This window comes from Pipistrellus kuhlii, unplaced genomic scaffold (assembly GCF_014108245.1).
Source record: "Pipistrellus kuhlii isolate mPipKuh1 unplaced genomic scaffold, mPipKuh1.p scaffold_m20_p_11, whole genome shotgun sequence".
Taxonomy (NCBI): Eukaryota; Metazoa; Chordata; class Mammalia; order Chiroptera; family Vespertilionidae; genus Pipistrellus; species Pipistrellus kuhlii.
The window spans coordinates 25,530,531-25,543,570 of NW_023425416.1; the positions used below are offsets into that span (position 1 = coordinate 25,530,531).

At 38.5% G+C, this 13,040-nt stretch overlaps 1 protein-coding gene across 10 annotated transcripts in view; it reads left to right on the plus strand.

Moving 5' to 3' along the window:
• The window catches only part of PIK3CB (phosphatidylinositol-4,5-bisphosphate 3-kinase catalytic subunit beta), a 105,135-nt gene extending 95,465 nt beyond the window's left edge, over window positions 1-9,670 (plus strand). For all 10 annotated transcript variants that reach the window (XM_045579244.1, XM_036431299.2, XM_045579246.1 and 7 more), the window contains 5 exons: window positions 4,133-4,300; window positions 5,296-5,419; window positions 5,835-5,980; window positions 7,538-7,670; window positions 8,259-9,670. In XM_045579244.1, the coding sequence (XP_045435200.1) occupies window positions 4,133-4,300; window positions 5,296-5,419; window positions 5,835-5,980; window positions 7,538-7,670; window positions 8,259-8,396 (709 nt within the window). In that variant the 3' untranslated portion in view covers window positions 8,397-9,670. The remainder of the gene's footprint in view (window positions 1-4,132; window positions 4,301-5,295; window positions 5,420-5,834; window positions 5,981-7,537; window positions 7,671-8,258) is intronic.
• The last annotated feature ends 3,370 nt before the right edge of the window (window positions 9,671-13,040 follow it).

Here is a 13,040-nt window from a genome sequence, read left to right on the forward strand (position 1 = left end):
CTATCAAGCCTTTGTTAAAGTTGACAGTCCTCCCTCTTTACCCCCTCCACACACACACACACACACACACACACACACACCCATAAATACATGTGACATTAAATTTTGAATATATAGTTGTCTTCGTTGTGTCTTACATCTGAGTTGTACTAATGGGGTTTACTTCCCTAGTAAGAGAGAGTTCTTTGATCACACTGGTATCAGTGGTCTGAGAGTGAAGGGAGAAGATTGAATTAATGAAATCATTAAGTAAAGATGTTATGCTCTCCTGCTTTGGAGACAATGGGCTAAGGTACCATTGAGACTTGGGTCAATGTGTCAGAGTCAAGACCAGAGAAAACTTTCTACATACCCATTCAGAGTAGGGTTAACGAGCTGCCACTCCACTATAGAATTAAATATATTATTAAATTCTTTAGTGAGAAGGTAGCAAATCACTCTTTGGGTCAGAGAGTCAGAAAGGAAGGTAAATATTGCTAATTGTTGTCAAGGCCTTTATAAGAAGTATAGAAGTTGAGTGCACAGGAGGCCCTGTAAGATAGTCAGGATTTGTCCCCAGCTTGACTCTGTCAAACTGTCTTTCAGACAAGAGTGTTTTTTCCTTCCTATTGTGAGTGTTACATCCTCAAGACACTGAATGCTTTCATCATTGCCTGCTTTTGAAGGGGAAGTTGTTGGATTTTTGCCCAGGTGGCTGCAAGTAGGATGGGAGGAGATGCAGGAAAGTGAGCCAGAGTGCACTTGAATCGGCAGTGTTTACTTCACATGTGTTGTGTCATGATAAGGATAAGGAAATTGGTAAAAACCTTTCATGCACCATAACTGCCTTTTTTATTGAGGGGTAAATTCTTAAAAAATAATGCAGATATGAAGCAGTCCACTGGTAATACCAGACTGCCAGCATGTACTTTGTCAACCCTGCTCTCAACCTTATTTTGCTAGAATTAGGCAAGTGCTTCAAGAGGCATAAACATGCTCAGCAGGTATGGCTCAGTGTCTGGGCATAGACCCAGGAATCAAGAGGTCACCAGTTTGATTCCCAATCAGGGCACATGCCCAGGTTGCGGACTTGATCTCCAATAGTCGGGGGTGCAGGAGGCAGCCAATCAATGATTCTCTCTCATCATTAATGTTTCTATCTCTCCATTCCTCTTCCTTCCTCTTTCCCTCAAATCAGTGAGAGCATATGTTTAAAAAAAAAAAAAATACACACAAAAAAAAACCCTGGCCACTTTAGGTGTTTTTTTTTTAATTAAAAAAAATATATATTTTTATTGATTTCAGAGAGGGAGAGAGAGAAGAGAGATCAATGATGAGAGAGAATCATTGATTGGCTGCCTCCTGCATGCACCCTACTAGGGATCAAGCCTGCAACCTGGGCATTCGCCCTTTACCTGAATTGAGCCCAGGAGTCTTCAGTCTGTAGGCCGATGCTCTATCCACTGAGCAAAACCAACCAGCGTGTCATTTCAGTTTTTTTAAAAAAGAGGCATAAACTGTTTGAATTGTTGTGTGGTAGAAAATTTAGGAAGTATTTAAAACTCTCTTGTTTTATCTGATTGTTACATGCACTAACACACATTCCCCAGATTACAGATACACGCACATTCTCTCTCTCTCTCTCTCTCTCTCTCTCTCTCTCTCTCTCTCTCTCTCTCATAAAGTCCTTCAAAGGCTTTTTCAGTGAGTTTGGGACAACGACAAGCTTTTACATGACCTGTAGATCCCTGCATGGTCTTTCCAACACTGATTGTTTCTTATCCTCACCTTGCTTTTTGCTCCCCTTGCACTCTCCTCCAGCCATTCTGACCTTCCCCCTCTCAGAGATCTTATCTGACTCTTGGCATATTCTTATGGCGCTTCTCATTCATACAAAGATTATATGTAGTATATTGTGCATTTGTGATTTGGATGAAAAGCTAGTATTTTTGCTCATTTCTGCATCACCATTAGCTAACACAATGCTTGGCACATAGCTACACCCAAATACTTAATGAATCAATGAATTCCATCCATTTCATTTTCTGTAGTTACCAGACTTTCATGTGAACTTTTCAAGGCATCTCATTTCATTTTGGAATTGTTGTAGTGTTAATGAAGTTTTTAGAAAACTGGAGAAAATGTTCACAACCAGAATTAGAAAAGGATAACTATACTAATAAAAGGGTAATATGCAAATTGGTGCTCTCACAGTAATAGGCAAAACAGCAGGCTGGGTGGGTCAAAAGGCTTGCAGTGGGTTAGTGAGGACTGAACAGCAGGCTGGGTGGGGCAACCAGGCCAGCGGGATGGGGAGTGGGGGTGGCAGTGAGTAGTGACCAAGTGACTGAAAAGCAGGCAGGTGAGCAGTTAGAAGCCAGCGTCCCAGATTGTGAGAGGGATGTCCAACTGCCGGTTTAGGTCCAATCCCAAGGGGTCCTGGATTGGAGAGGGTGCAGGCTGGGCTGAGGGGACACCCCTTCCCAACCCATCCCCTGTGCATGAATTTCATGCATCGGGCCTCTAGTTATAATATAAAGAACTAATATAAATCACTAAGGAAAATACATAAAATCCTAATAGGCAAAGATGTGAATAGCTAATTTACAAAAGAAATTCTTCTTAAAATGGCTAAAAGAGAGCCGAGAAGTTTTATTTTCACTAGGGGTCATAAAAATGCAAATCAAAGCAAAATGCTTCTTATCAATTTGGTGAAAATTATTTTGCACAAGAAGGAGCCTTACAGATTTCTTACATATATTCAGTGACATTAGAAACTATATAAGGTTAAAAAGATAGTTTTGGAGCCTCATAGACATAGTTTTAAGCATTGAATATTTTACTTAGTTAAATGTCTGACTTTTTGCACATTACTTTATTTCTCGTGTGTAATATTGGTAACTTAACATTATAGGGATTTTGTTACTAAATGTTTATTCATTAAAAATATTTGTTGAGTGCCTGCTTTGTGCCAAGCACATTCTTAGGCACTGAGGATTTTGCAATAAACAAAGCATCCCTGCCAATGGAACTTACACCATGAGGGTGGATACAGACAGTAAGCTTACAAATAAAATGTACAGGATACTGGATAGTACTGAGGTCTATAGAGGAAAGTAAAACAGGGAAGAGAGCAAGTGTTGTACCACAGGTATTGTTGCTATTTTAAATAGGATGATCCAGGAATTTTTCACTGAGATGCTAACATTACAGCAAAGGTGCCCAAAAGGCAAGGGAATAAGTCATGTAAATATCTCGGGAAAGAATGATCCAGGCAGAAAAAATTTCACTTCTAAGGGAATGAGGGAGTATTAGTGCCTGATGTATTTGAGGAACAGAAAGGAAGCCAGAGTAGTCTACCTTTCCCAGGGGAGGACACTAGAAAAGGTAAAGGGGTAGTAGATTGAAGTCCTTGTGAGCTATGACGACTATATTGGCTTTCATTGCAAGGTGTGAAGCCATTGCAGACATTTCCATCAGGAGGGTGACATTATAAGTATATCTTAAGTGGATTATGTTACTGTTGCATCTAAAACTATGATGTGGAAGCAGGAAGACTAGTTAGGAAACTGTTGAATAATTAAGTGTTGATGGTGACTTGAACTAGGGTAGTAGGAGAAGGAACGATGGAGGCAATATACATATTCACGATAGGTAAGTGTTGAGCATGAGAGAAAGCAAAAAGGTGACCTTAAGGTTGTGGGCTGGAATCTGGACACATGAAATTGCCATTAACTAAGCTAATATGAAGTACTTATCTTGCTCTGCATTACCTTTTAGGTGCTCCATTAAGGATTGTTTTCTTCCTCAAAATTTAGAGTAAAAAATGAGACTTTTATCTGATGTACTTCTGTCCACTTATGTGAATTAATAGAATATTTCACCAGAATAACTAGATAACAGATTTTACATTTAGCTGGCATATTGGAATTCTAGTAAATTACTCTATCTGTTGGCCAAGAGATTTACTTCCTAACAGGAGGTAGAACTCATATCTTTCCACATGAGAGCAATACAGTAATGGCAAGATTAGTAGTAAAATGTTTTTAAAAATAAAAGAAAAATCTTACTCAGTTAATATTTTATTTAATAGATAATTTACACATGTGGCTCTTTATTCCCCCCCCCCCCTTTTTTTTTTTCTTCCTTTCAGGATGTTGCCTTATGGCTGCTTAGCCACAGGAGATCGCTCAGGCCTCATTGAAGTTGTGAGCACCTCTGAAACAATTGCTGACATTCAGCTGAACAGTAGCAATGTGGCTGCTGCAGCAGCCTTCAATAAAGATGCCCTTCTGAACTGGCTTAAAGAATACAATTCTGGGTTAGTTTATTTTGTTTGATTATTGTTTTTCCAAACAAACAGCCAAATAACTATTCTCCCATTTAGAATCATCAGTGTCCTAGAGGAAATATTAATGTATTTATTGCTTTATTTCAGGTTAGATCAAAATGACAAATAGGATTTCCTAAAGTCCTACAGATGATTAGTGTTTAATTCTACTTTATCTAAATCTTAAATTCCAACATTTAGGTATTTTAAAAAGAGCTTGCAGATTTTTGTTTATATTTATCAACTTTTATAATTATGTGAATGTGTGAGCTTAAGTGAGTTCTCAATGGATTTTTGTAATAGAAGTAAATGAGTTTGTAGACTGATTTCTCCACACTAAAATATGAAGTGCTTGGGTCTGTGTTTTTTATGATTATTGTATTGGAAAGTCCTAATAAATAGGAAATTAAGAAATTACACAGTAAGAGGAAAACACTTTCCAAGTATTTTTAGCTAAAGACCTCAAAATCAGACTTAAATTTGATTATTGACAAGATCCAAACTCTTGTATGTATCAGTTTACAAATTTTGATCTTGTCTTTAATGGGTCTGTATTCTAATTTAGGTCAGTGACATGAATGATTGGAACTGCAATACTTAACTCTTAAATATGGAATTCTAGTGTTAGGTCAAAACAGACGAAAATGTTCCAAAGCCTCAGCATTATCCAGAAAAGCTAATAGTCTCCTCTCATTTCTATGCCCCCATCTTCAGTGAAACATGGCCCCAGGGCCCGGTCATTTGAATGGCTGAAGTCTAGTCTTATGGCTTTAAGCCATCCTGTTCATGTTTACTCCTCTCTGTCCTGCTCCTGTGATGACTGTCCTCACCATCTTGGCTGAGCCAGCAAGTTCTGATCATATAGTTTTGGCAGCTCTGAGTTGCAGTTCTCACAATTAAAGAGGAAACAAGTGTAGGATCGGGTCTTACCTCTCTCATTTGGAGACCGAAAACATTTATTGCTTGTATTTTTTTCTTTTGTTCAGGGATGACTTGGACCGAGCCATTGAGGAGTTTACCCTGTCCTGTGCTGGCTACTGTGTAGCTTCTTATGTCCTTGGAATTGGTGACAGACATAGTGACAACATCATGGTAAAAAAAAATGGCCAGGTGAGCTATTCCCCAGAGTCTGCCAAGGGCCTCAGGGATGCTTGCTTATGTACTGCATGGTCTCTTGTGAAACTCAGGCAGATTCTGTTACCAAGCACATAACTTCTCTTCCTGTCTTTGTTTTATCTTAAAATGGATACAAAATAATTAAATTTCAGGGCTATTTTGATTAATAGAGGTATGTTATATGATGTGACTAACTCATATTATAGCCTTACTAAATAATTGGTTATTACTGAATATAAAAGACCTATGAATGTTAGACATGCTCTTTCCCAAGAAGGCTGTGGAAAGAGAGAAGGGCTCAAGCTGAGGGTGGGTGTAGTATATGTGGACCTAGGACTGCTGAGATCTTGCCTTTCTATTTAGAACCCACAAGAAAAATAAGGGAAATGAAATCCCATTTGTTTTCCAGCTCTTTCACATTGACTTTGGACATATTCTTGGAAATTTTAAGTCTAAATTTGGCATTAAGAGGGAGCGAGTGCCTTTTATTCTTACCTATGATTTCATTCATGTGATTCAACAAGGAAAAACAGGAAACACAGAAAAGTTTGGCCGGTGAGTATTGTCCTCATGTTAAGGGTATAATCACACCTGACGTTTTCTCCTCTGACCAGCTGGCCTTGCATTTCTTTGGTCTGGGAAATAGTCTGTTAATAGGAGGTTTTGGGGGGAATTTGCCTTTTAGATCCAGGTTGTAATTCAGATACACTCAGAGAAGAGAATCTATACTACAAAACTGAAATAAGTTACTGTGTTTAATTCTAATAGTGTATCACCTTTTCCTCCCTTAGAAAATTCTCTGAAACTGTTAAGACATTTGAGAGTGAGATGCTGAGAACAGGCCCTCGGCTGCTATTCAGTGTGGAGTGCAGTACGGGAGCCAGGGTTCAGGGGTAGACTTTGTAATCTCTGATCTATGCCTCACTCCTTGTATGTTTCCAAGCACATAACTTATCTGCCTGTCTTTGTTTTATCTTAAAATGGATACAAAATAATTAAATTTCAGGGCTATTTTGATTATTAGAGGTATGTTATATGATGTGACCAACTCATATTATAGCCTTACTAAATAATTGCTATTATCATTATCATTGCTAGTTCTGCCTGGGTTTATACATAATATACCCCTGGGTCCATTTTTTTCCTTGGCAAAGTTAATTTTGGATGGTCCTCTTGAATGACCATATTGAAGAGGAGGGAGAAAGATGGAAGGATGACAGGGAGGCCCAATACAAAAGCATTGACACTGATTTCAGGGACAATAAAGAAAATCTCTAGAATCAGGCCACAAATCTAGAAGTATGTTCAGGAATCCTCATGGATTATAATTATCACTTTGTTTTTATTATCTTTTTTTTTTTTTTTTGCCTCATAGAATTTAAAAGCCTAAATTAAGTTTGTTTTTTTTTTATTGCCTTTTATCATAGAATTTCTGTTTGGTTTTGGTTTTTAAAAAGATATCTGTGGCCTGGCCAGCATGGCTCAGGAACCAAGCCACGCTTGGTTGTCAGTTCGAATTCCCGGTCAGGGCTCATGCCCAGCTTGTGGGCTCAGTCCCCAGTGTGTTGTGTTGTGGTGTGAAGGAGGCAGCCAATCAACGATTCTTTCTCAACATTGGTATTTCTATCTCTTTATCCCTCCCCCTTTCTCTCAGAAATCAGTTTTTTTTAATATATTTTATTGATTTTGTACAGAGAGGAAGGGAGAGAGATAGAGAATTAGAAACATCGATGAGAGAGAGTCATCGATCAGCTGCCTCTTGCACACCCCCTACTGGGGATATGCCCGCAACCAAGGTACATGCTCTTGACCGGAATCGAACCGGGGACCTTTCGGTCCCCAAGCCGACGCTCTATCCATTGAGCCAAACCAGTTTGGGCAGAAATCAATTTTTTTTAAAGAGAAAAGATAAAAGTGTGATTTTAGAGAGCTTGATTTATTTTATGTAAATTTTAGTCCTGGCAGTTTTCAAAGAAGCAGAACTATTAATTAATTTAGTAGAAAATGTTCAGCTCTTGTGGAAAGTCTAGCTATGTCTCTCTTGTGTTCTTACACTAATTTGCTATCTCCCCCGCTAACGTCATGCTCCTGTGATTTGCCACATCAATGAAGGTTCCGCCAGTGCTGTGAGGACGCCTATCTGATCTTACGCCGGCATGGGAACCTCTTCATCACCCTCTTTGCACTGATGTTGACTGCAGGGCTTCCTGAGCTCACATCAGTCAAGGATATACAGTATCTTAAGGTATAAACCCCTTTCTATGTATGTAATAGTTCAAGTATGCCTGCCTATTTCATTCAAATGTTCAAAGGGAATGGAACAAAGTCATGTTCAGTGAGATAGTTCTTATCAGGAGTGGTAGCGACAAACACTTTGAGTAGCTGTCTTTCAGTAATCATAAATTCATTACATCTTCAAAAACCCTTTGGCAGAGATCATATCATCACCCTACCTTGGTGTTCATGCTCCCTGCTGCAAGTGGCATTTAAATAAAAACAGTAGGTCCAGAGACTAGACTAGTCTGCATGGACTAGACTGACAGATCTTAGAGGGGAGGACAGTGGGAGGATGGGAAAAGATTAACCAAAGAACATAAATGCATAGCCCATATACCAGTAGTGAGGTGAAGGCCTGAGGTGGGGTGGAGGTGGGGTGGAGGTGAGGGCGTGGGGGCATCTGTAATACTGTCAACAATAAATATAAAAATAAAAACATGAGGCTCACAACTTCATGTTGGCTGGGTTGGCATGGCCAAGTAAGCTTCCTGCATACATTTACATATCACTTGGGAACATGTATAAAATCTGATTTTTTTTTACCTTCAATTTTTAGGACTCACTTGCCTTAGGGAAGAGTGAAGAAGAAGCACTCAAACAATTTAAGCAAAAATTTGATGAGGCACTCAGGGAAAGCTGGACTACTAAGGTGAACTGGATGGCCCACACGGTTCGAAAAGACTACAGATCTTAATGACCAGCCTTTGGTTTCATTTTCATTTTGCACTTGCACTAAATTGAACATGACCCTACCAGAGATTTTATAAAGGGAATGAAATTCTGAATCTCAGTTCAATTAAGAACAATGCATCAACAGAACAATCCCCAATTACCACCCTCTGCTTTTTGTATGCTTCCAAGATTCATCACGAAAACTGTCAACATAATGGATAATCATTTCCTGCTGACTTTGCACGCCAAGGAATGCTACTAGAGATTGTTTTTTGTCTTTTTAAATTTTATTTTCATTATTTGGTACTTTTCCAAAAAGGTGTAAATACTTCTTTTATGAATTGTGACCAAGTGTTATCACTCAGCCAACTTATCCATGCCTGGGGACTGGTGGCTATTCTTAATTTCCAAATGAGGCTTAAAAAACAGTATCTTCCTTCCTTTTTAAATTGTGTAAACTACAAATTATAATATAATATGAGATTATGATTATTTTTCAAAAGAAATCTTTTAAACCTGTGGGAGCATTAATTCTTTTGTTGATATTTATCTATCGTGATAGCATCATCTCAGTCAGACATACTGAAAATCTACTGGTGAGGCAAATATAATATATTTGCTGCCTATATATTTATAAAATTTCTAGTAGGAGTTCTGTATAAAAATATGTTTTGTTTTGTTTTGTTTGTTTTCCTTCAGCCTCTGTTTTACAGAAAACAGAGCATCTCCCTAAGTTACTTTTTAGTTAATTATGTGATCCAGTTCTTCCAGCTGCTTCTGTACTGAGGCACACATTAATACAGATTTTACTGTATCTGTAAAAGAGTTCACTTCATAGAGCATAATACTTGAGCAAATGTATCCAAGACAGAAAACAAATGAAAAGGAAACTCTTATGAAATAAACTTTAGGCCTAAAATTCAGTATTTTAGTAAAATGCCAGCTGTTCTTACTGTATTTATTAAAACTTATAATGATGTGATTTTTTTTTAAGGGTATTAGTTGAAAATGAAATGGTTTCATGGAATTCTTTAATTTATTTGTTGAGGTACCATATATTTAGGGTGCTAGATGGCAAATAATGTTGTTAATATGTGCAATAGGAACTACTGGTTTGAATGTGTAAATGGATGCTCTTTCTGAGTACTGGCAACATCCAGCAAAACTACTGCTTATTTTCCAAAGACTATTGGGATCTCCAGTCCTCAATGACATGGGAAAGAAAACTGAGTATTTGCCCTGCGACTGAGTTTTCTATAGGAATTTCATTAAAGATTGTTTAATTTTGTTGTCTTCCTTCATGTTTTCAGTCAAATAAATGTGTGCGCTGGTTTCAGCTGCTCTTGGGATGCATGGGCCTCTTCTTTATGGGCAGCTCAGGCCTTTGGCCTTGGCACTGGGGCTCTGAAGAAACAGTCAAGTCGAGACAAACCAACCTCAGGAATTATAAGGCACACGGTCTCTTCCCTGACTTCTCTCTCTGCTTCCCTATCCCATTAGTACTACGGGAGGCCTCTGGACTTTGGTGGGAGCTTGAGGCAAGAGGGTACCCTCATCAAGTTTCAATATCTTTGGGAGGTACCCCAGGGTCTAAAATGCCTCTTCAGTTACTCGGTACCCAGGCCAAAGCCAGGCTGTACCACTTTGGCACACTTCCACATGCAGCTGTTCAGAGCAGGTCACAGTTTATTGGAAATAACTCAGCTGAGCATGGGGATTGATCTCTCAGTATTACTGGGGCTGGTCTAGACTCAGTGAGAGTTCCAGGAATAGGACTGTAGAAGTATGGCTTGTTCAGGGATTTTTGTCTGATCTTGGTCCATCGTTACATGCACTAGATTGCAAGCCTGGGGTTTGGAGGAGGCTGAACATTGCCTGGCAGAAATGGGCACCACTGTTTCCAGAGAGGTCCCCTTGGTCAGTGAATGTGAATGTCTTTAAGAGCAAAAAAAGGAAAATGACCTCTCTAGACAGTGCTGGACGAGTCCAGAATGGCTTGTTTCATACTGTAGGCCCTAAAGATGCCAGGACACTGTGGGACAGGAGCCTCGGGTGCTGCTAAGCATACTAGTAACTAGTAGGTGCTCCCTACAGACTTGCTAAATTGCATGTCTGATTCTCAGGGCCTCTGGCTGAGCCAGAGAGGAGAAAGTCAAAGGCAGAAGGTAGGCAGCCTCTGGGATGGGCTGGGATCTGAGCTGCAGGATGAGCTTTTTCGCATGGGACTGGTTACCCAGTGCCGTGGCTGTTAAGTGCTCTGGTCAGCAGCAAATCTTACCCCAGCACACTTAGCTCCTCTCCTTTTGGTACTTTCCCAAAACGAGGTTTTTGAGACCCTGTCTATTTCCATACTTAAGGACAGCCTCTGTCTGGGAACCCAAAGGATGACTTTTGAACAAGTAATTCCTGAGTATCGTCCTCATGTCGTTAGGAGACCCTGGGCTGCAAAGGCCAATGTTTGCAATCCAGCTCTGCCTCTGTGACCCTTATTTCTTAGGGTCTGAGCTTCCTAGTCTGTATAATGACACTGAAAACAAAACAAAACAAAAAAAAAACTCCTCACCCAGTATCTTTCATTGGAAAAGTAATTTTCCCCCACTGCTCTATAGATCCACCTTTGTCATAAACCAAGTGCCCATATATACGAGTCTGCTTCTAGACTTTAGAAGACACCCAGTAGATTTCATCTCCCTATTTTTACTTTATCAAACTCATACATGCTATTTAGTGTGTTTCAGGCACATATCTAAACGATATATATTTAATCCTTACAACTATCTTAGGTGATAAGTATAATTGTTCTTCCCCACTTCACAGATGAGAAAACGGAACTATAGAATGTTCAGTAATTTGTCCAAAGGAGGAATCACAATGCAAATCCCGGGAGTTTGTCTTAAGTGTAAATTCTTTACTTACAATTATTGATGTTTTCATACATATTTCAAAAATATGCTAATTGATATTCACCAAAAGAAACCTATGGAAATTTTGAATGGGATTGCATTAAATTGTAGATTAGGTTGAAGCAAATTGACATCTTCAGAATATTGACTTCCAATCTGTAGTATCCTTTATTTAGATCCTCTTTAATTTATATCCATCATGATTTATAGTTTTTGTATAGTCTTGTATATCTGGGTATTTTATTCTTGTATATCTGGGTATTGTATTCCTGGGTATTTTATTTTCATTGTTGCTAAAATATCACAGTAGTTTTGGAAGAGTGGTCCCCTGACTAGGAATATTAGCATCATTTAGAAACTGGTTAGAACTGCAAATTCTTGATCCTCACACTAGACCAACTGAATCAGAAAATCTGGAGATAGAATCCAACAATATGTGATTTTAAAGTTTCAGAGCAATCAATAAAAGCAATTGATGTATTTACCAGACTTACCAAACATTTTGTTAATCCTATTTATAGAAATTATTTTAATTTCACATAAATCATCTACAGATAATTGCAGCTTTATTTCTTCTTTCTGTTCCCTTCCATTATTTCTTGTTCTTGCCCTTCTGCATTCCTGTTAGGAATTCCAAAAAAGGTGAAAATTTTAAACATTAAGTATGGTGTTTGTCCTAGACTCTGGATTTTTTTTAATTTTTATTTTATTTTATTTTATTTTATTTTTACCAAATTAAGGAAGTAAACTTCAGTTCCCAAGATGTATATCGTTTTACTTATGAAAGGGAGCCTCTGGATTGGTAAACGCATATATATATATATGATGTTGGCACACCAACTCCTCAAAGAACAGGAGCTCCTGTGCTCAGGACCCCCCTGGACCTTGCCCCATGGGCCTCTTCATCAGTGTGTTATGTATAGCTTTTATAATAAACTGGTTATGATAACTTTAAAAAGATCATAAAAGGATTGAATTTTGTCAAATCATTTTTCTTCTATATTTTATGAAGATGTTCGTAAAGTTTTTCTGACTTGGTGAGTTATATTGATTGATATGCAAACATTAAACCAAGTTTACATTCCTAGAATGAGGCATTTGATTGTTATGTATTATCCTTTTTATATAATGCTGAGTTTGATTGCCAATATTTCATTTGGGGTTTTTGCATCTATTTTCATCAGTGGGATTTACTCTTAAGTTGTTTTTGAAGGTCTGTTAGGTTTTGTTAACAAGGTGTTTGTAATGTTATAACACAAGTAAGATTGACATTACTTCTTACTTTGAAGTTTGATAGAATTTTGCCAGTGACTAGGTGTGATGTTTTCTTTGAGATATGGATGTGGTTTATTCAATAGCTAAAATAATATTATTTTTGTATCTTGTGTTCATCTTAAAGAGTTCCACTTTTCTAGGAATGTGTCCATTTCATCTACATTTTCAAATTTTTATTTTATTTTATTTTATTTTTTAATAAACCTTTATTGTTATATTATTACAAAAGTTCCTCATTTCCCCCCCCTCCACCAGGTTCCTACCCCACCCTCTGCTGCTGCTGCTCTGGGCCTGGCTGCTGCTTCGGGCCTGACTGCTCCGGGCCCAGCTGTTGCTGCTCCAGGCCTGGCTGCTGCTGCTCTGGGCCCTGCTGCTCTGGGCCTGGCTGCTCCGGGCCTGCCATTCTTCCACCTCTCCAGCTGGTCACATTTTTCTCAAATTTATTTTTATAATGTTTTGAGTTTAGTGAATTAATAGTGATGTCTCTT